Source organism: Chiloscyllium plagiosum, chromosome 31 (genome assembly GCF_004010195.1).
Source record: "Chiloscyllium plagiosum isolate BGI_BamShark_2017 chromosome 31, ASM401019v2, whole genome shotgun sequence".
Classification (NCBI taxonomy): domain Eukaryota; kingdom Metazoa; phylum Chordata; class Chondrichthyes; order Orectolobiformes; family Hemiscylliidae; genus Chiloscyllium; species Chiloscyllium plagiosum.
In genome coordinates, this window is record NC_057740.1 from 22269283 (window position 1) to 22293860 (window position 24578).

Genomic DNA, 24578 nt, shown 5'->3' on the forward strand with positions numbered 1-24578 from the left:
AGATTTTAGTACTAAACATAAGATGATTTTTTTTTAATACAACAAAAGTATACATTGGAGTGTCTACTTTTTCATTGCATTAAAAAAAATCTATACAAAGCTTTAACAGTTGCAACAGACATTAGTTTAAAATGTACACAAAGAACATTTAAAATGGTGTGAGATGAGAATGCCAACTGACAACATTTTTACACCATTTCATTTAAAGTTGGTCTTTTAGTTTGGAATCTGAGAGCCAGCAACCAGCATTAATACTGTTACAAATCCATTAGCAGGATTGACAAGCTTGCAGACAAGCTATGGGAAATGAATGTAACTGTATAGACTAAACGTTGGCTGATAGGTACAGGAATTCCAAAGCCTGAACTAGACCAATATAAAAGCAATTGAAGCAGATATTAGTCTGACTCTAAATGATATCTGAAATATATTTGTATCAATGCAGTAGTAGTGGTATAAATAACATAATTGATTATTTCTACATATGTTGAATTAAAACTTTCCAGACAAAAACATTCTGAAGATCATAGAATAATAGAATATTTACTGTGCAGAAAGAGGCCATGTGGCCCATCGGGACCCAGACCCAGACAGTCACCCAAGGCTGAAATCAAACTTGGATGCCGGGTGCTATGAGGCAGCAGTGCTAATCATGGTGCCACCCAGATCTTGCTGCTTAGGTATATTCTGGAAACTGCAGGAAGTACACAATGCTGATAATGTTAAGCAATTAGAACTGATAGCTGAGCATACAATACAACATCTATTTCACTGACTAATCCAATTTTATTTCCAGAGACACTAACTAGATTATTGCCATTATACAAGAGTTTTATTGTTTAATATCAGTAAGGATGACTATTTCAGGCTGGTGATAGATTTATCATTGGCTTCAAACCAAGTTATACTAAATTTCAAATAATTTAAAATACTTTAAGAACTGTTTATTATTAAGCTGGTGAATGAGGTATTATGACATAAAGCGCATTACAAGTTATTTTAAGTTTATAATATGCTTCGTGATGATATTAGCAATCAATAGAAAAAGATTGTTTTCTCTGCAGTGGTAGTTGAACATCATTTTACCACTTCAAACAAATAGAAAAGGGTTAAAGTGAATGGAATATCTTATTGTCTCTTCATTGCCAGTGGCAGAAGATCTGTAGCATTTTAGTTCTTCGCTTCAGTAGTGACTGAGCAATTAGACCATGGATCTTTGGGAATTGCCATCTGCTACTTCATGGTTACAGATCTAAAATCTCAAAATAAATGTTCAATATGAAGGGTTGATTATATTAATATTGTCGTTAAATCAAGTTTCCACTAACCACTTTGCAGTTTTACTACTTTTATCTTTTTTTCAGAGAATGTAATTATCTATTTTATTCAAGCTTTTTAAGAAGAATTAGAATTTAATTATTTGAGTCATACTGAATATGATTTAGTCTAGAAGAATCCTGATTAATTATGGCTAGCATGTGATTAGAATGTTAATACTTCAACAAAATCAAGATGTCACAAATACTAGTCTAATTCACTTCTATTTTAAATTTTAACTGTGAACAGATTAATGAAGTCAACAACATAAAAATATTCAAAACTTGTCAACACAGGATTAATTTCCTCTGCCCAAAGCCCAGGTGGAAATTGCCTTGGTATAAATAAAGATCATTTCAGAACCATGTATGTATTTTGCAATGCTAAATTACTTGCAACCTTGTGATGATGAAAGATTGCTCATTACGGAAAACGTGTTTTTACTGCAAGAGGAAGACCAGGAAAGCACTTTCTGCTTAAAGTGGTTTCCCAATAGTCTTAAAGAATGTAGTGCAATTTTCAACGGTCTAGAAAACAAGCTATAAATTAGTCAGATTTTACTTTATGGGTGGATTGGGGCTGGCACTTCGAATCAATGTTTCAGAAAGAAAGCAGAAAATCAAAGAGTGCCAGCATTTACGTTATAGGGCATAACCTTTAACATAAGTGGCTTTAAAGGGAAGGATATCATGAGATTCCATTCACATAAGCCTGAAATAGCTATTTACTTCAATTAGCAAGCTGGGAGACAGGAGATCTCGACATTCCGATGACAAATAATGCCACTGGCAGCAGTCCCCAGTTGGCTCAGCTTTGGCTGCAGCAACCCTGGGACTATCTTGTTAATTGGATTATTTGATAAACTGCATCTCTACTAACCTTCAAAAACATTCTTGGCCAGGCATGCAGTTTTTTGCTTTAAGGCATTAACATAGCAGTAAATTCTTTTACTGAAAGCCTACCCTTCACATTGGCCTTTTTTTTAAAAGAAAGTTGTTTTAATCTCCAGTTTTATTTAAAAATTGTTATTTTTATAGCAAATCAACTCAATGAATTAACCACATAAGCTATAGAAAAGACATTTCTCATTTTAAATTGTTCTGAACCCTAAAGTTATCCTGAAATATAAATAACATAAAATAATCAAAAGCCAAAAGAAATGTTGTTTTTGCCTTGTTTGTGGTGTTGAAAATGATTTAATATTGGGTTATATAACTAAAACACTGATATAAATTTGTGTGATATTTGCCTTATCAAACAATTTGTCAGAAAAATCAGATTCTATGAGAGAATACTTTGGAATAAATGCTGTTACAACAGAGAAATTGTAAACCGAAGTAGTTAAATTTACTCTAGACTCACGAATGAATAAGTTTGCAAAAAGATTATAGTTTTTTATAACTTTAACACAAATTGGATCCAAAGTAAATTAAGCATGAGTTAACAGCCAAATTATACTTCAAACATTTATTTTAAATAGTTTGTACAACTGTTTAAAGTAATGTGAGTGGGAGAGGGGGTTTGTAGTAGCATGCCTAAAGACTGATACTCATAGGTGGAGGCGATGTTGTCAGAAAGGAGCCCTGATCTACTCTGTATACTTTGTGGAATGGTGTGGCTACACAGTGCCATATTACTGTGAGGAATGACACATCTAGTCATGTAGCTTTCAGTGTTCCTTTACAATTGATCAGCCAATAGCACCCCCAGGGTTTGGTCACTTCTGGGGTAAACACACACATCTCTAGCATCTCCTGCACTATTTACATGATGTTCCATGTTTCCAGGAGAAAGTGAGGACTGCAGATGCTGGAGATCAGAGCTGAAAAATGTGTTGCTGGAAAAGCACAGCAGGTCAGGCAGCATCAAAGGAGCAGCATATGCCCAAAACGTTGATTCTACTGCTCCTTTGATGCTGCCTGACCTGCTGCGCTTTTCCAGCAATGCATTTTTCAGTTCCATGTTTCTAACCTAGTTTGCCAGCTCATACGCTGCCTCTAAGAGCTCTCATTTATTTCTGCCAAACAAAAGCTAGCCTCATCCAAGGAATTTTTTTGCTGTGTTCTTGCACCAGTTATTTTCAGTGTCAAACAGGTTCAGTTATAAAGAGTTATGTTATCATGCTTTGACAGGGGATGAGCAGGCAGATTACTATGTAAAGTTCTGTGGATGGCCTTCCCACTATGCTTCCATCTGTCACCAACCTAGCTACAATTTTACAGTGGGTGGGAAGTGGCAAGCATCTTCCCATGTGCCTATACTCCAGTTGAGGCCCAAAGTGACCACCTATTCATGGATGAGGACAAACTTGGCAGGTCTCCCATCTTAGACGTAACATAAGAACTAGAAGCAGGAGAAAAAAATTCATTCCTTCGAGCCTGCTCTGCCATTTGATACTGTCATGGCTGATCTCAGTTCAGCCTCAGCTCCACTTTCCTGCCCACTCTCCATAAACCTTCAACTCATTCCTAATTAAAAAACTATCTATCGCCTCCTCAAATTTACTTAGTGTCTCAGCAAATACTTCTCTATAATAATGAGTGCCACAGATTCATGATCCTTTGGGACAAGTAATTTCACCTTATCTCTGTTTTAAATCTGCTACCCTTTAGCCTAAAACTATTACTTCTCACTCTAGATTGCCCCACAAAAAGAAACATCCTTTCTACATCTACTTTGTCAACCCCTTTAGCATCTTGTCCTCAATTCTATCTCCTCTCATTCTCCTAAACTCCAGAAACCTAAACTGCTCAATCTCTTTTAATAAGACAGGCACCTCATCTTTGAAATCATCCAGTAAACCTCTTCTGTACTGCCTCCAATGCAACTCCACCTCTCCTCAAGTGAGGGGACCAAAATTACATTCAGTACTCTAGGTGCAGTCTCACCAATGCCTTGTGTGGTTGCAGCAATATTTCCCTACTTCTAAATTTTATTCCTTTAGCAAGAAATGTCAAAATGACATTTGCCTTTCTTTATTACTTGTATACTTTTTTTTTCAAGACATGCACGAGGTCCCTCACACTTGTCCTTGTTACACTTCATCTGCCAAACTTTGGCCCATTTACCTAACCTATCCATAGCCATTTGTAAATTTCTTATTCTTTAGTGCAACTTACTTTCCCACCTATTTTAGTGTCATCTACAAATTTAGCTCTGGTACCTTCTATGCCTACACCCAAGAAACTAACATAGGCTGTAAATAGTTGGGTGTCAAGGGCTGAGCCCTGTGGTATTCCAATAATTACATGTTTCCAACAAGATAAAGTCAACTTTATCCCAACTATCTGCTTTCTGTTTATTAGCTGATCCTCTATCCAAGCTAATAAACTAACCCTAAGCCTTCATGGCCCTACCTTGTGTGTTAACTTCTCTGCAAGACCTTATCAAATGCCTTTTGGCAGATATACTAAATCTACAGAATCCCCATTATTAAAAATCTTGTTAATCTTCAAAGAATTCTAGCAAATTATTCAAACATAATTTACCCTTCACAAAACCATGCTGACTCTGATGGATTGTTTTTTGACTTTCCACATGCCCTGCTATTTCTTCTTTAACAATGGATTTCAACAATTTCCCAAAGATGCATGTTAAACTAACTGGTCTGTAGCTTCCTACTTTCTGTCTCCCTCACTTTTTGAAGGGAGTTATATTAGCATTTTTCCAATCTGCTGGAACCTTTCCTGCATCCAGGGAATTTTGAAATATAACCAATGAATCCACTATCCCTCCTGCAACTTCATTTAAAACCCTAGGCTGTAGGTTATCGGGCACTGGAGAGTCATCTAGCTTCAATCTCAATAGCTTGCTCAGTACCTTTTTCATAGTGATGTTAATTGTGGAACCTCGGGTAAGAAAGGCAAGCTGTTCTTTAATGGGCCCCTTTGCACATGGGACATTCCTTACTGCTGTTTTCTCCTTGTTGAGTGTTGCGATCAGGACTTGTCATGGTGAGACAGGAAAATCTGCCACCTATAAAATTCTTACCAAATATTTTTGGACTGTTCATGTTTTAATTAAATTTTGTATGAAAACCAAAAGCAATACAGTAGGTCATCAAGGGCATGACATTAAGCAGGTATTAAATTGAGTATTAAATATTCTGGGCACACAATTTCCTCACTGGCAATTGCAAAAGACACTGAGGTACTTCACCATGAAATGTGATCTATAATTGTAGCAAAACAAATGTAAGTGATGCAGAAAATTTGTTGCATTTACAAATACGTGCATGGCAACTCTGAATGAAAACAATTGGAACTTTTCATTCTACTGCAAAACGTTGTAATTTCTTTACAAACTTATCATATTTTTGCCTTTCAGAACATGAAAAGCACAGACTCTGCAAAAGCGCAGATTACATGAATCTACACTTCAAAGTGAAGTGGCTGTATAACGAGTATGTAAAAGACCTTCCAGCTTTTAAGAATTCAGTCCCAGAGTACCCTGCGTAAGTACTCATTTAATCAATTCAGAAATGTAACTCCTGGTACAGCAAGTGTTGGGTTTTTCAAAGCAGTTCTAACCTTAGATGTTAACAAAAGTGTAATTAATTAGAGCAGTCGCCTATTGGCATTTGGCTCCATGAGAACAGCGGTCAAATGGAAACCTGCAACAACAACTTTTATTTCTTCTGTGTGCCTCAAATATTCAGCGAATCATCAAATCCCTACAGTGTGGAAAGAGGCCATTTGGCCCATCAAGTCCACACCGGCCTTCTGAAGAGCATCTCACCCATACCCATTCCCCCACCCTATCCTCGTAACCTGGCATTTACCATGGCAATCTACATAGCCTAAACATCCCGAGATATCACGGGCAATTTAGCATGGCCTATCCATCTAACCTGCACAACATTGGACTTATTTCAGTCTACTTTCCCAACGTCTGTGTACGTTGTATTTTTAAAAACCTTCCAGGTATTCTTAATACAGCAAGTGATTCCATGTTCACATTAGTGTGTAGGCACAAAGATGCTGCTATCCTGCCAATGATGATAAACAACAAAAATGTATTTACCTAAAATAACATTACAGAGTTTTACACGAGAATTTTGTGTCTAAACTACTTTCATTTACTCAAGTCAGTTGCAAGAAAAGAATACACGCCTAAATGGTTGAGTACTGCAAAGTGCATGGAACATCTGTGAGATATTGACATGTAACTATAGATGTAATGGAAAACTATAAGTGGGAAATCTTAATAAAAATTCAAAATCTAAACCATATTTCAGTCTGTATTTGAAAGAAAAGGACAGATTATCACAATATTTCTCAAGCCCCTAATGTAGTGAAAGTCACAGATCTCCTTTTACCTGAAAACTTAGTGCACTTTTGTCTCACAGCTATTTGGAGTCGGGTTCTAACTTAAATCAATGTGAAGGCTAGCGTAGTACTTCATTATAAATGTATGAAGAAATAAAACACCTCCCAGATTGGCTAGAGGTGACCTGCCAAGCTGAATTAATTAATGTGTTTTTGTCAACATTTGACATATCCCCTATTCTTTGGCAGCAAATAATTTCAAATGCTACTTTGAAGTTGTGAATAAAGTTGTGCTAGTTCAGAATTTAATCAGTCCATCAAATCTCTACAACGAAAAATTTGAAATCAGCAAATAATACTTGTACAAATCATTGTTTTGGAATGTATTTTCCTTTGTGTATTTACATATAATTCACTTTGTACCAAATTGCCATTATAAGTCAATAACAGTCTGATAAAATTACATTTTTAAAGTTTTGCACCAAAAATATCTTGCCATTGTCATATGGAAATATTTTGAGGAATATTTACAAATTAAAAAACATAGACATCTGAAATTATAAATACTTAATTTTTTATTGTTCTACTGTTATAGTCTATTTTTACTGTTTTATGGTCAGATAACCCGCAAGCATAGAAACTAAGTATGGCACCTGTCATTATTAAAATGATTGTGACAATAGAGCTGGAATGCTTAGGAATCAAATCTGGACTGTACACAGCCATTTGCAGATTTTAAAGTATACTTATCCACCAGTTTGGCTATTAACATCAAATATATTGCTATGCAACTTTCAACAGCTTTTCATCACTGCCTGCTGCCCATGAGCTAATAGAAATAGGGAGCAGACAGCCAAGAAGCATTTGTTACAATGACAGAATTGAGGACATAATGTGGAGGACTTTACTAAGACAGGATAATAAACAGAATAATAGTTTGCCGGTGTGGGTGGATAAATTACAAATTCAATTCAATACAGTTAAGTGGTTCATTTTGTTAGAGGCCATATATTCCTTGAAATTTAAGAAACTAACTGGAGAGAAAAAACAAATTAAAACTAAAAGAGAGGGCACAAGTTTGTAATGATGTGGAGGAGCCAGTGTTGGACTGGCGTGGACAAATTTATAGTGTAACCTGTTGGGGCTATAACCTGGTGTTGTGTGATTTCTTACAAGTTTATAAGGCTATAAATAATGAAAAACTATTTTTAGAACACAAGATCAGAATGGGCTAATGTTAAATTTGCACAAAATCTTGGCTAGACCACAATTAGTGTTGCTTACTTGGTGAAAAAAGTGTTTGGAACTATGGAGAAAGTTGAGAAAAAATTTACAGAGATGTGAGGAAAAGTACAGTTGAGATGATACAACAAACAGGGAAAGATTAAAGAGGCTGTGATTCTTTTGTCTGATAGAGTTGTTTAATGGTAAAATTAAAAGCGATTCATGAGGGTAAATGTGGGGAAACTCTTTCACTTGTGGGTTTCCTGGTGAACCAGGATGCCCAGCAGAGCGGGAAGGTCAATGACCTTCTAAGCTCCTCAAGCAGTGCCAGCAAGATCCAGTATCCTATCTGCTTCCTCACATTTACAAGCCATCACTCACTCTCTAACTTTGCCACTGCAAACACGTCTCGCCAAGGTTCATAGACTAAAACTCTCACTGCTGCACAGATCATGTCCATTCAACAGCTCTCACCCACCTCATCCTCTCAAACTGCTAACAAATCCTGTAAATTGTTCAGAATTAGAAGCAGCTGGGAAAAGGTGGTAATTAAGCTGATGCTGGGTAGCCGGCAAACAAATGAGTGAGTAGATATCAACAATCTCTTTTCCTGCGGCCTTTTTCCCCTCTTACGCTCCTAACACTGTGGCCTACAATTAGTTTCCTTCACTTTGACCATAACCTTAAGAAATAGGAACAGGAGTAGACCATTTTGCCTTTTTATCCTGCTCCACCACTCAATAAGATTGTGGCTGATGCAACATTTCTCACATCCATCTTCTTGCCCTTCCCCATTAAATCCACTACTGATCAAGAATCTATTTATCTTAGCCTTAAATATACATAAGGACTCTGCTCCCACAGCTGTCTGTGAAAAGTTCAAAAAACATTTTACCCTTTAGAGATGAAATTCCTTCTTTTTTCAGTCTTAAATTGTCACCCCATAATTCTTAAATTATACCCTTCATCTTAGATGCTCCCATGAGGAGAAACATCCTCACAGCATTCACCCTGTCAAGTCCCTTAATAATCCTATTTGTTACAATGGGATCACTTTTCATTCTTCTAAATTCCATTGAAGAAAGTCCCAACCTGCTTAACCTTTGTTTCATAAAACAGCCCCTCAAAACCAGGGATCATCGTGGCGTACCTTCTCTGAACTGCCTCCAATTTGATTGGATACTCTCCTGACCTCATTGTTAACCATTTTGATTCATCCTTCTTATTGAAACCTTTTCTTTTTGACTGGAGCAAACGTTTGCTGAGAACTATGAATCATCTGCTTACATGTCTGCCATAGTCATCCATTAACCTTCCCTTAAGCTGTTTTCTCAGTCTTGTTCGGATGATTTCATACCTCTCTAATGGCCTTTTCTTAAACTGTGGATACTGTTTGAGAGACTGGCTCTTGCCCCAAACTGAATTGGAAATTTTACCATGTATTTACCATCTCCAGACCATTATTAATCTCTTACTAATCGTACCTCATTTCCCATTACTAGATCTAAAATTGCCTGTTCCCTTGTACATTATATAATGTACTGCACCAAAAAAAATCCTTGATGCACAGTACAAGTTCTTCTATGTTACCCTTACTCATCTGATTTGTAACCAGTCACTATGCAGTTTAAAATCACCTGTGACAATTATTGTGCACTTACACACTTCCAGTATTTCCTGATTTATATTTTGCCCATCAGTGAGGAACCTCTGAGGAGCTATGGACAATTCCTATTTATGACATACTTTCCTGCCATTCATTATTTCCAACTGAACTGATCCCACAAGTTAAACTTGCATAGACTTTGATCTTAGTCAAGAAAGTGAGAGACATTAATCAGCAAGAATCTAGGATTGACTTCAGAAACTGCTTTCTGAAATGACTTACTCCTCTGGGAAGGTGAAACACTGAATATAACATTGCTTTGCAAAAATATGGCAAACGTGTTAGTTTTCCCATATTGGAAGATTTCAGCACTACCAAGGAAACAAGTTCAATTTCAATGCGAGGAGATCACTAATTTGTCCGGTCACTAAGCTTCCTGGGTAATGTTCTGGTAATGCACTGTTACAGAAGGACAAAGATTTTCCGGTTGTACTGTGAAATAACAAATCTACTCATTACAATGTGGGATGGCACCATCAGAGTTGTCTGCAAAACTGATGGGCAAAAAGAGCTAAAGGTGCAGGATGATCCAAGTTTCCAAGACTGAAAGCTTATCAAATACAGTAGTTTATTACTGTGTGAAGATGAATTCTAACAAGCTGATGTATCGAGAAAACATATGAGTAAGGCAGAGAAGGAGTATAAAATAAGACTGGATGAACCAAATATTAAGACAGAAACTAATAGAATAAAATACTACTAGTCTCAATGAAAGCCATCAAAACCAAGACCAGTTCAGAGAGGGACAGTTTATCTTTCAAGTCTCTCAAGTATTGAGACAGATTGAATTTGTGATGTCAAAAATTTGGGGTCAAGGGAAGGGGATAAAAGGTAGTGAATAACTATGAATTTAGAATTTATAGAGGAGGACTTGGTAAGTTGGGGGTAGAGTAATGAGATATTGTATTAGGATTGCAAGGGTTGCTGTCTGGGACTCGGTAAGAGAACACATAACTGAGATACTTGGAGTGAATTTAATTATGATTCAGCAGAGATGGATATACTAGCATAAAACTGTATGTAGTTCTTTAATATGTAATAAACTAGTTATTGGTTGAACATACTAATGGCTTAGTAATCTGTCCAAAGCTAGCATACAATAGGAAGGAATTCAAATGTAAAGGTGGGAAGAGATAATATGACAGGAAGAAGTCTTCCCATTCAGCCCCCAAATGTCCTGTTTCAGTGCTGTCGATGTAACTAAAATCTTTCTGGATGAACTATCTTCATCAGGACATCAAGCGAGAGAGCTTCCAGTAGATCTTGTGACTTGCTGCCACAACAGCAGGGTATATGATGAGTAGTAAGCGATTCAGTTCTAGTCATTGGAAAGTCAGACAAGCCAGTTTTTGTCATCATAATAACTTCAGCAGATAGGAACAAACCTGTTCTGAACTTGACTGGTTATATTGCCCAGAAGGAAATATAGAGCAGGTGTTGACTCTATCTTTGTCTTTTCTTTTATTTTAGGTTATAGATATCATCAGAATAGAGCAGTTTAAATGGTAGTGTATCTCATGATATTAGCTGCCTCTATCTTTCTTCTTTCCTCTTATCGATGTACATTGCAGCTATTTATGAACCATATTCTAAATGAAGGGTATGATATATTTCATAAATCTAACAAGTACTAAAATTTGGAACAATTTTCCACAGCTGGTTTGAACCATTTGTTATACAATGGTTGGATGAGAATGAAGAAGTATCAAGAGACTTTCTGCATGGAGCACTGGAAAGAGACAAGAAGGATGGTGTAAGACAGTTTGCATGTACAGTTTCTTCATTTAATTGTACAGAGAAATTGATTTTATGTATGTTACTTGGGGACTTACTGATTTTGTCCTATTATGCCTGTACTGACTTGTTGAAAACACTATTCAACCAGTTTAAGCTCTATTTTTATTCCCCATAGGCCAACAATTTCTTCCTATGCAATTATTTATCTGACTGCCTTTTGAAATTCCCTTTACAGACACATATTTCTCTCCCCTCCCTTGTCATCCTTCCACAAGGATCGTTCCCTCCAGGACACACTGGTCCATTCCTCCTTCACTCCTAACATCCACACACAGTCCCCAGCACTTTCCCCTAGAGAAGGTGTAATGCCTGCCCATTTACTTCCTCCCCTCTCAGTATCCAAGGGCCTAAACACACCTTCTAGCTAAGCCTGCACTTTATTCAATCTAGCCTATTGCATTCAGAGCTCACAATGTGGTCTCCTGTAAATTGGGGAAACAAAGCACAGACTGGATGACTGCTTGGCAGAACAGCTATGTTCTGCCCGCAAAAATGACCCTGAGCTTCAAATTGCCTGCCACTTTGACACGCCACCTCGTTCCTTGGCCAATATCTCTGTCTCAGGCTTGCTACAGTGTTCCAGCAAAGCTCAGTGTTCCAGCAAATCTAATTTTCTGCTTAGATACCCTGAAGCTTTCTGGACTTAATAGCGATTTTAACATTTTAGGACTTAAGCACCTTACCCCATGCTTTTCCTCACCCTCACACACCAGGCCTTGGCATCATATCGTCTGTTACCCATTGTCAGTCACTAATAGTCCCCATTACCTCAGATTACAACGGGATCTTGATCAGATGGGCCAATGAATAAGAAGTGGCAGATGGAGTTTGATTTAGATAAATGTGAGGTGCTGCATTTTGGAAAAGCAAATCAGAGCAGGACTTACACTATTAATGGTAATGTCTTAGGGAGTGTTGCTGAACAAAGAGACCTTGGAGTGCAGGGTCATAGCTCCTTCAAAGTGAAGTTGCAGGTAGATAGGATAGTGAAGAAGGCGTTTGGTATGCTTTTCTTTATTGGTCAGAGTATTGAGTTCAGGAGTTGGGAGGTCATGTTGTGACTGTTCAGGACATTAATTAGGTCACTATTGAAATATCGCATGCAATTCTGGTATCCTTCCTATCAGAAAGATGTTGTGAAACTTGAAAGGGTTCAGAAAAGATTTACAAGGATGTTGCTGGCTTGGAGGGTTTGAGCTATAGGGAGAGGCTGAACAGGCTGGGGCTGTTTTCCCTGGAGTGCCGGAGGCTGAGGGCTGACCTTATAGAGGTTTACAAAATTATGAGGGGCATGGATAGGATAAATAGACAAAGTCTTTTCCCTGGGTGGGGGAGTTCACAACTAGAGGGCATAGGTTTAGAAATTATGAGGGGCATGGATAGGATAAATAGACAAAGTCTTTTCCCTGGGGTGGGGGAGTTCACAACTAGAGGGCATAGGTTTAGGGTGAGAGGGGAAAGATATAAAAGACGTAAGGGGCAACCTTTTCACACAGAGGGTGGTACAGGTATGGAATGAGCTGCCAGAGGAAGTGGTGGAGACTAGCACAACTGCAACATTTAAAAGGCATCTGGATGGGTATATGAATAGGAAGGGTTTGGAGGGATATGGGCCTGGTGCTGGCAGGTGGGACTAGTTTGGGTTGGGATATCTGGTCGGCCTGGACAGGTTGGACCGAAGGGTCTGTTTCCATGCTGTACATCTCTAGGACTCTATGAATCTATTAGCAGCTATTCATTTCCCCAGACTGACCTTTAACCATTCCTTTGTCAGAGCAAATTACTGCAGATGCTGGAATCTGTACTGAAAACAACAAATACTGGAGATCACAATGGATCAGACAGCACCCATGGAGAGACAGCAGCTAATGTTCCGAGTCTAGATGAGCTGTGAAGAGTCATCTAGACGTGAAACATTAGCTTGCTCTCCCTCCATGGATGCTATCTGACCCGTTGTGATCTCCAGCATTTGTTAGTTTAACCACTCCTTTATCTGTCCAACTGCCCTTCTGTTTATCTTTGGGCTCTATCTCTGCCTATCATTTACTCCACATTCCCCACCATATCTTCTGCATAAAAAACAACTTTTTCCTAGCTACTGTCAGTTCTGAGGAAGAGTCACTGGACCTGAAACTTTAACTCTGATTTCTCACCACAGATGCTGCCACACCTGCTGACCTTTTCCAGCAATTTCTGCTTTAGTTTCTGTTTGAAAGTATTGAATCTGATGTGACTACCCATTCAGGCAGTGCACTCTAGATCACAACTGTATGGCTGTAATAAAAGGTGAAAATTTTCTGCAGTAACTTTGAAGAGAGTGAAATGGTGAAAGGTAGAATGCTTGTAATACAGTTATGCTGTTCACACAAACTAAAATTCTGGTATCAAGAGTATTACCATATTTTCAAAGAGTGCCCACACTACTTTGCTTAGTAGTAAGGGAGGACGAACATTGCACCTTGCTGTGCCACTTGAGATTTGTATTAAAAAAAATTGATATCATCCCTGTAAATCTTGCTGCTTGTCCAATGATGATTGATCAATTGATTAAAAAGTTGATGGGTCTCACTTCAGTCTAATTCTGTGCAGCTGCTTCATGCAGTTGTACTTCGCACCGCAGACAAGCGAGTGTCTGTCCCCCACCACCTACACTTCCAGTGAAAGTTTTTTGGATCTGTGAAAACTGATTGAAGATCCAAGGTAAACAGCTTTCTCCAAATTCCTCCTCTGCTCACCAAAGTACTGGTTACTGCAGATCAATGGGAACAGAAGGTCTGGAGCTCTTTTTCTTGATTTTAAGTGAGGAAAATATTCTCCTTAAGTTAATGTTTTATGTACCATATCTTAATACTGTTAGGTTTTTTTGAGTTTTGGGGTATATGGCTATGTAGAAGTTTCTCACCCTTCAAGTCTAAGGATTCCATGATTGTTATAAAGTCATAGCGATGTACAGCATGGAAATAGACCCTTTGATCCAAAGCGTCCATGCCGACCAGGTATCCCAACCTAATCTCGTCCCATTTGTCAGCATTTGGTTCATATCCCTCTCAACCCTTCCTATTCATTTATCCATCCAGATAAATATTGTAATTGTACCAGCCTCCACTTCCTCTGACAGCTCATTCCACACAAGCACCACCCTCTGTGTGAAATAGTTGCCCCTTAGATCCCTTTTATATCTTTCCCCTCTCACCTTAAATCTATACCCTCTAGTTCTGGACTTCCCCAGGAAAAGACTTTGCCGATTTAACAAACCTCTGTAAGGTCACCCCTCAGCCTCTGACACTCCAGGGAAAACAGTCCCAGCCTATTCAGCTTTTCCATATAGCTCAAATCCTCTAACCCTGGCAACATCCTTGTAAATCTTTTCTGAACCCTTTCAAGTTTTACAACATCCTTCTGATAGGAAGGAGACCAGAATTGCATGCAATATTCCAAAAGTGGCCGAACCAATGTCCTGTACAGCCATAACATGACCTCCCAACTCCTATATTCAATATTCTGACCAATGAAGGAAAGCATACCATAATGCCTTCTTCACTATCCTCTCTACCTGTGACTCTACTTGCAAGGAACTATGAACCTGCACTCCAAGGTTTCTTTGTTCAGCAACACTTCCCCAGGACCTTACCATTAAGTGTATAAGTCCTGCTCTGATTTGCTTTTCCAAAATGCAGCACCTCACATTTATCTAAATTATACTCCATCTGCCACTCCTAAGCCATTTGGCCCATCTGATCAAGATCCTGTTATAATCTGAGGTAACCTTCTTCACTGTCCACTACACCTCATCTGCAAACTTACTAACTATACCTCTTATGATTCTGCTTCACAACCACCTATGAAGAAGCAGCACTTCTAAAGTTAGTGCTTCCAAATAAACCTGATGGACTATAACCTGGTGTTGTGTGATTTTTAACTTTAACTATACCTCCTCTGTTCACATCCAAATTGTTTATATAAATGATGAAAGGTAATGGACCCAATGCTGATCCTTGCGGCATTCCATTGGTCACACGCCTCCAGTCTGAAAAGCAACCTTACACCACCACCCAGTGTCTTCTACCTTTGAACCAAATCTATATCCAAATGGCTGGTTCTCCTTGTATTCCATGAGACTGAACCTTGCTAACCAGTCTCCCATGGGGAATCTTGTCAGAACACCTTACTGAAGTCATTGTTGCAAGTGCAGGCAATGCCTTTCTTTCCTCATCTCTGAACTGATGTTATACTGCTATGTCTCAGAATAATTATACCAGAGAAGCCACAGTAAATTGTGTCAAGCATGATTGTAAGTTTCCAACACTCAGCTCTAATTCTGAGGATTTTCTTGTCTCCTATTACAAAGTCACCTACATTGCCTGCTTTCATTGGTCCAAATGACCACAGGGTCATCTGGGGTCATTTCCATCTCTGACTAGAGACAGGTAGAGACATGCAGTACACTATTTGTGATTATAGTAAGTAAAGTGATTTCCAAAATATGACTGAACAAAAGTTGTGTTAGCAATAATTCCCATTTATCCAACATATTTTTATTGAAATATGTCCTAAGGCAATTTGTAGATTAAACATTTGAAAAATTTGATTATGAGCCAAAAAGAGATATTTGAAGTGATGACCAAAATATTGGTCAAAGAGGGGTGCTCTAAGTAGCCTTTTGAGGAGAGAATGGTGGTGGCATGTTCAGGTAACAAAAATAAAGTAGTATCGGAGTAGGGCCAGAGTGGGAACAAAAGAGACAGTAGGTAATGTTATTGTTACTGGAGCAGCAGTTAAATGGAAGCACAAACAGATTCAAAGAATTTTGGATTGCAGAGGCATTAATATAATGCTGTATAAATGATTTAGAGTCCTAGAAATATTCAGCATAGAAGCAGACCCTTTGGTTCAACTTGTCCATGCCAACCAGATCCTACATTAATTTAGTCCCATTTGCCAGCATTTGGCCCTTACCCCTCTAAATCTTTCCTATTCATATACCCATCCAGATGCCTTTTACCATCACCTCCTCTGGCAGTTCATTCCATGCACGCACCACTGTCTGCATAAAAAAGTTTCTCATTTTGCTTTCAAGTAAATAGAATGCTATTTTTACTGTGCTAAATTTGCATGTTTATTGGTTTAAAAGTACAAACAGACTCTGCATCAATAAAAAAAATGAACTATTGCCATAGATGTAATCACAACTTCTTGATATGACAAGTGAGCATATAATTTACATTAGTTAAAGGTTAAGTATTCACTTCAATAGTACTTCTTAAATGATGTGGAAGACTTAGTAGTCTTGTTAGTCTTTTTTTTCCTGTTTTATTTTTAAATGTCTGTTATGAAATCTGCAGATGAATACTCCAGCCTATAATAAGCCAATGTTTTTCACTTGAATGAGAATGTCAGTACAGTTTGGATTTATTAGACGTCCTATTACTTAGTAATGTTCAAATGTCTGTCAAATTTAATTATGTAATAATATGACAAGAAATCCACAACTCCCTTAGTAGAAAATACTACCATAGTAATCACCATGTGGACTCTATAAGGTTAGAAGAGTCAGAAAAATACCCTCTATACCAGTACTTACCTATGCCTCTTCGAAGTTAATTCCATTTTAAATCTTACTATCTCTCTTTTGGTACTACTAGTACATACAATGTGCCAGATTATTAAACTGCATCTAAACATAAACAAATACATTTGATATAAATGAATTATTGTCAGGAATTCAATGACTTATGACTTTAAATTGATTTTTAAAGTGAGCATAACTATAAAGCTAATAAATATGTTCATTATGATAAGTATATTAATGTGGATAAATATGTTAGATGCATTCAGTAACTGAATTGAGTTAACTATAATCAGCAAATTGTTGTGAGCCGGTGAGTTGGGCTGATTCAGCTCCCCTCCTTACAATAGGTTGGCTGTAAAAATTCTTTTTTGGTACACAGCCATCATATGTCAATCAAAAATATAGTTATGTCGATGAAATGAAGGTGCCAATTACAATGTTTTTTTGAATGGAAAGAAAGTAATTTTATTCCCTACTAGCCCTGAGGGGAGTAATAAAACATAAAAGGTGATAGATTTAAAAGGAATTATATGTCTGGTGCAAAGAATAAAAGGCTCCATGGTTTGAAGATCCTTAGAATCCTTGAGGTGTTAGATTTTTATATTTAGACCACGATTTGCTTGTTGACTAATACACTCAGCAATGGTGAAAATTGTAGATATCTTTGCATTCCTGGGGAATGGTTGTTTCTTGAGTTTGCTTTTTCATTAGATGCCTTTATCCAATATGATGAGAGAAATGGGGAGAAAGTGAATCTTTCAGTCTTTGCTTTTACCAACCCATGTTCTTTTTCTCTCCTGTACCAAGGAGCTGCTTGAAATATAATTTAATGTGCATTCCTAAGTCTGGCTTCATTGTCTTTCAAAGCAGGCTAATTATAGGCTAGATCATCATCTCCCATAATTTGAAATTACAATTTAAGTGTGAACTAAACAGGAGGTACAGATTTGAGTTTCTTGATCCCTAATTCAGTTGATAAGTTTTGATGATAATTTCAGTGTAGTTTCATTTATTCCATGATGATCTCCCGAACATTCCCCAGTCTGTGATCAGGTGATCATGGCTGACATTTTGTCAGTATTTTATGTTGTTTTAAAAAGACATTTTAGTTCATACAAGGTCTTGACTATTGCAATTAAATGACCAAAGTTAACATATGATAACCAATGTTTGCTACTACCATAGCACAATTAATTGTGAAATTTAGGAAGAAAGGTAATATAAAATTTAAATAATTTAATAGAAATTAAATGATGTAACTAGTCAATAATAAAGTATGGTTCTTGATGTCTTGTGGAATATGAAATACAGTACTTCCCATAACATCATTGTTTTCAGTGTCAAGAGAATGCATGAAATCTAGACTTGAAATGTAGCATATCTCCAGTTCTACATTCAACAAGTGGACATGCCAATGGAAAGAGTGCAGCACAGGTACAATATCATGATTCCTGGGATGCTGGGAATGTCCTACAAGAAGAGATTGAAGAGACTGCGTCTATATTCTGTACAGCTTAAAAGAATAAGAGACTATCTTGTTGATGCATTCAAAATGCTTATAGGGTTTAACAGAGTAAATGCAGTAAGGATGCTTCACTGGCTGAGCTGTCTAGGGAACATAGACTCAGAATAAGAGGTAGGCCATTTTGGACTAAGATGAGGGGGAATTTCTTCACTCAACTGTGAAGAAATCTTTGGAATGCTCTTCCCTGGAAACGATGGAAGCTCCATGATTGTGCATATTCAAAATAGAAATTGATAATTGTCTAGGTATTAAAGGCATCATGGTATATGAGGAGAGTGTGGGAAAATGGCTGAGAGTTAGACAGTTGGCCATGGTTCAATTGTACGCTGGACTGGGCTGGATGGTCAAATGTTCCTATTTCTAATTTTGCTAAATACTATACTCCAGTAACTATACTGGGATCAACCTAATTACAAATCTTTTGTGGACACCTAGCAGAATGCGATAACACTCCTTTATTATCATCTCATGTTGATACCTCATGTCAGGCAGCATCCAAGGAGCAGGAGAGTCGATGTTTCGGGCATAAACTTGATCTGCTGTGCTTTTCCAGTGCCACACTTTTTGACTCTGATCTCCAGTATCTGCAGTTATCATTTTCTCTCATGTTGATACCTGACATCCCAGAAGAAGTGAAGCTCTTTAAGATAGGTTCCTATCTAATATTGCATTCCCCCACCCACACTGATCAGGAGGATGTTTCACATTATTTTTGGACTGTTTCATGAATTATCTATTTGTGCCAATTGCCAAGGTTGTTCTCCTGTAATTAACTACTTTCCGTGCTCTGCAAATATTTTAGCATGATAGTTATAGGCAAGATTTACTTTTATTTATTCAGGTAACTGTTTTGTACTCAAGGAATAGATTGTAATATTTATTTGACAATACATTGTTTAAACAACAATTTTGCATTGAATTCAAGTAACTTTAATTTCTACAATCTCTTTTAAAAAAGGGAGACAATTTCGATTTCTTTTACTTTGCACTTCACGAATGAAAAACTGCCTTTTATATGAAACGTAGAATTTCTATTTAAATTAGGTACTGTCACTTATTTGCATTTGCAGTCACTTTGTTTAGAAATGAGAAGGTGAAATCAAAGATAATCTTCTTATTTTGCTTCATTAACAGTTCCAACAAACATCAGAGCATGCCCTGTTCTCCTGTTCTGTGGTGGATGTGTTCTCACAATTGAATCAGAGTTTTGAAATAATTAAGAAGCTGGAGTGCCCTGATCCTCTGATAGTGGGGCATTATATGAGAAGATTTGCTAAGGTAAAAAAGTACTATTTTTGAGGAAAATTCATGCAAAGGCCTTTTGCCAATTAATGAAACATTGCTGTAATGCCAAAATTCAATTTTAATATTAGTAAAAATACTTTAACCAAATAAATTCAAGTAAAGAAATTATTCATTCTGCTGTTAACCTTATTGACATGTATCAAGGTTTTGTGGCTCTAGGATTTATTCCAGTTTAGTCCTTGTATGGTCTTTTCAACTTCTTGTCTCCTGTCCACCTAGATTTTCTGTGGCCAAGCTTACTTTCATGTTCCTAGTGAGCTCCTCCTAGGGCCACTGGTGGTTTGATGAACTGTGGGGAGGTTAAGGAATGGGAAATTGTGGCTCCTATTGCAGTACAGTGGTCAGTGATTGTTTGACCTGTAATAAAAACATTTTTTCAGAAAATTTTCAACTTTACCTAATGCAGCATTCACCCTGTACTATAATCAATTTGACTTGGCGTGCTAGTTCATTGATTTTTATAGCAAGGCCTCTTCCACCATTCACAACATCCTGCCCAGAAATGCTAACATCTAGCATTGCCAAGGCCTTTGATGATGGGAAGGGTATTATATATTTTATTTCAATCCTATCATTTAAATGGGACAAATGTGGTCCAGTGTATTCCATATTTACCAACACTTCCAAGTGAAAGTCCCTGAAATGGAAACACATGCTAGAAGTTGGTGAAACAATTCCTTGCCACAAAACAGGTGGGAGAAAATAGGAAAAGAATTTATTCTTTCTGGTAACATAATGAAGAGCAATGGTCTATTATTTCCTGAAATGTGGGATCCAAATGTTTGGGTAGTGCATTGAGCAATGCTTGAGGTTTAACATTGCCATACTCTATTAATGTAAAGAACTGAATCAAACTTACAAATGGTTGCTATAGTGAAGACATAATTTGCCAGTAGGTGCTTTTGAAAAGTCTTTTTAGTGAAGATACAAGGGTGATGTGATTAAAATAGGAAATTGATGAACTTCTAAATAAATTGCGAATTGGCACAGTATTTCAATGTCTGCCATCATTTTGTATCTTCGTTTTTCAGAAAAGGCAAACTCTTGTGTTTCTCAAAATTGTTTTTTTTAGACTATCAGTAATGTGCTGCTGCAGTATGCTGAGATAATAGCTAAGGATTACGCATCATACTGTTCGAAGGAGAAAGTGGTAAATAGTTCCTCCATATTATGTACAAGATATTTTTCTGTAGAATGCAAGTACCTTCATAGACTCAAGTAATATAGCTGTAAAGAGGGAGGATGGAGACTGGTTTGGATGCGGAGTCATTAGAACTGATGGCAGGAGTTTTACTTCACCAACTTTACTTTCTCTTTACAGCTATTAACAGGCCTGAAATATATTTACGTGTGGCCCAGCATGTATTAATTCTTCAACTAATGTAACCAAATGGATTGTTTGGTTACTATTGCATTAGTGATTACTCTTTATTTATACATTTAATTGCCTGTTAAAGCCCTTTGGTCTGTTCTGAAATTGTTTTTTTTCCTATCCAATATTTTTGTTTTTCTTTCAAACTTTCACTTAGATTTTTTTCTTCTTTCAACACTTGCCAATCCTTTCTACATAGGTGCAAATGACATCTGTTACTATTCCATATGGAACAATTTATTTCCTTTTACAAATCTTAATTTTTTTTTGATCTGCACACATGAAAAACTCACACATTGCCGCTTGTCTTAAAATGTCAGCCAGTTGAGGGCTCTTGTTACATTCCTTTTTTACATTAAAATTTGGACTTCATAAATCTGCCTTACCTTTTCATGATTTGTATTTTCCAATTTGCTTCAACCTGGTTTCTTTTTATTGTCTTAATATGTTTTTCATTCAGTTAACAAAAGAATGTATGGGATAAATATCTTCTGCGGTATACTAAAGTATTGCATTGTATTCATAAGAATGTAAAAGAAAAAAGAAACCTCTTCTGTGTACAAAATCCAACAGCAGAAAGTTGCTGTAATTTTTTGGGGAAGTCATTATTTGCACAGATAACAAATATTTTAAAAGAGTGCAGAAAGATTTAACTATTAATCAATGTTTCAGGAATACAAATGCAGAAGGCTGTACAGAATCGATGACTTACTCATTGACATCTCAATATAGTTTCACTAAATATTTTATACACTAGGAATGATTAAGGAGAGCCTAGTGGGACGTGCCTTATTAATTTGCTTGTCTTCAGCAGCATGCCTGTGTTCCCTATTTCATGTTTAATAGGATTCAAGATTTAACACTGACTAGAGCCAGACCCTTGATTCAGATCCTATTTGTGTTACTGTACTCGAGACAAAAATATGGGATTCAGGTTCCCCTTTATTTTGAAAATTAATTGATTGCGCAGGATTAAATTGTGGGTGGATGTAACTGCAGAAGAATATAGTCCCTTTGTTCGTCTTATGATAGTGCCCTGAAAATAATCATTTAATTTTAAAATTATTTTAGTATTTTCCATTGGTTTGTTTGAAATATTTGCCTGTGATACTCCCTTAAAAATTGGCACTGCTTTTTTTTATTTTCTAACTATAACTTAGTAGAATTTTAAGATGTTTTTATACATATTTGGCATCATAGCATATATAAATTCTATATAATAAAATCTAAATAAACATACTAAAATACAAAACTTTAAAAAATATGACTTTTAGTTTCTCAATTATTTGTAGATTTATTAACTTTTAACATTTTCACTTGAAAGTAAAAGGCTGTGACAATGCATAAAAAATGATAATGCTGTACTTTTTATAGCCATGTATTCTAATGAACAACATCCAGCAGCTTCGAGTACAATTGGAGAAGATGTTTGAAGCAATGGGAGGAAAAGATGTAAGAATTCAAAATTACAAATTTCTTTTACTTTTAAATATTTTGAAATTAATCATTTATGGATTTGTTAGTTGTGATCTTAAATTTCCTTGTTGTCTATGTCTAATTCCGTACATTGTCTCAATCTGCTGAGATTTCATGCAAATCTGTCAAAACTTCTGCAACGGGAGGTGAGTATATCTGCATTTTAATACCTCAAAAACATCAAAGAGAAGGATAAAAGCTTTGGCAACTGGAAGAACTAACTCCTACATGTCTGTCCCCCTCTGAACCAAGCTTATCACTCTAATTGCTATCTGTGTTACTTGGCATAGGCTTCCTGTCACCCACCAGCAATTTACAGAGGAACTTTGATTATCCAAAGAAGATCTCAATGTCCCGATAAAAACATTACATCAAAGAGGTGTTACTAACACTGATCGCGTCTTTTGTTTACAATGATTAAAAGTGAATTCGGCTTACTGAAATGCTGCCAAGAACAATCCTGGATATTGATGAGAGCACAGGCACTGTCTCCAAATGACTGACCTCCCACCCTCTCTCTCTCCCCACGCTTTCCCTGGAGTTCTATACAGGGCTGTACCCTAAACCCCCATTCCCCAGGTAATCTCTCCAACATTATCCTGTACAGGGCAAAGTGGGAACTTGTCAAAAAGTTGAGTGTGTGGCTGCATGTGTGTGCGCTATTTTGAGACACACCCTCACTCCCCCCCCCAAAGGCAGCAGCAGTCTTGCTGTTGGTGTCCAGTCCGGCTGTCGTCTCCATTCGGTTACTTCATTTTGTTCTGCAGTCCCATTGGGGAGAAGAGATATGAGACATCTGGTCGCTTCACTCCATCTGCTGGCTGGAAATGTGGAGAGTTGAAAGTACATGGCGAGGGGGTGGGGGGACGGGGAGGGGGCTGCGTGCGGTGTGCTGCTGCCTAGTCTTCTGAAAAGGGAGTGGGCTTAGCAAGTGCTTGCTCTGTTAATCCCATTGAAGTGAAACAGCAGCGGGAAGAGGCTTCAGCAATACTGCAGGCCCCTTACACACAAGTGTGTGTCTGCTCAGAAATAAATCCTGAGACAGAGAGCGCGAGCAAGACAGGCAGAGCTGGGCAAAAGGAAACTTCAGAAAACTCCAAGTACCAGAGGAGAGGCATTGAATCAGTTATCCGAATAATCAATTATCCTAATGAAATACTGGCCGCCCATCTCGTTCGGATAATTGAGGTTCTGGATTCCTGATGAAGGGCTTATGCCCAAACATCAATTCTCCTGCTCCTTGGATGCTGCCTGACCTGCTGTGCTTTTCCAGCACCACACTCTCGTCCTCTGTATATAGTCATGATGAGGAATTCACACCAGGTGAGTCACTCACCATGATGAAATCAGAGTAGGAGGTGAATGAGTATGTGCAGAGGCAGTAGATAAAGCAACTTATTCGTTAAGAGGAACCGCCATCAGTGCTCGAGGTATAACCACCATCCCCCTCGGACAAAGTAATTAAAGATATCGAATCAATGTGCAGGCTGAGGGCAATTCTCTTTTGCAGCAGCATTTGTGAAAGCCTACCTTCCATGAAGGAAACAATGCAATAGATGAGAACTACAGAGGAATCCCAGATGACAGGAACCAATGGAAATTTTCATTTCAATAGATGTGTGATGGAGGGCATCTTGGGACAGACTGCATCACAATATTGACTGCTGCTTTGACTGCAGCCACTATCATTTCTTGACTGGATGTACCCCATCAGACCAGCCATCCAACTGATAAGTGAGGCTGCAGGTCATGATCTCAGTGGAATGGTAGCAACAAAATTGGCCTAGTGGTATTATCACAAAATTATTGGCATGGTAGCACAGTGATTAGCACTGCCACTTCACAGCCGCAGGGAACCAGGTTTGATTCCAGCCTGTGTGGAGTTTGTACATTGTCCCTGTGTCTGCAAGGGTTTTCTCCAGGTACTCCAGTTTCTTCCCGCAGTCCAAAGATGTGCACTTTAGGTGGATTGGCCATGCTAAATTGCCCATAGTGTCCAGGCATTTGCAGACTAGGTAGATGGGTTAGCTATGGGAAATATGGGGTTACAGGGATAGGGG

The 24578-nt window shown here is 37.7% G+C and overlaps 1 protein-coding gene across 18 annotated transcripts in view; it reads left to right on the forward strand.

Moving 5' to 3' along the window:
- The window catches only part of LOC122565310 (protein unc-13 homolog A), a 428982-nt gene that overhangs the window by 337796 nt on the left and 66608 nt on the right, over positions 1-24578 (forward strand). For all 18 annotated transcript variants that reach the window (XM_043721144.1, XM_043721135.1, XM_043721136.1 and 15 more), the window contains 5 exons: positions 5644-5770; positions 11131-11227; positions 19500-19643; positions 20743-20820; positions 22417-22494. In XM_043721144.1, the coding sequence (XP_043577079.1) occupies positions 5644-5770; positions 11131-11227; positions 19500-19643; positions 20743-20820; positions 22417-22494 (524 nt within the window). The remainder of the gene's footprint in view (positions 1-5643; positions 5771-11130; positions 11228-19499; positions 19644-20742; positions 20821-22416; positions 22495-24578) is intronic.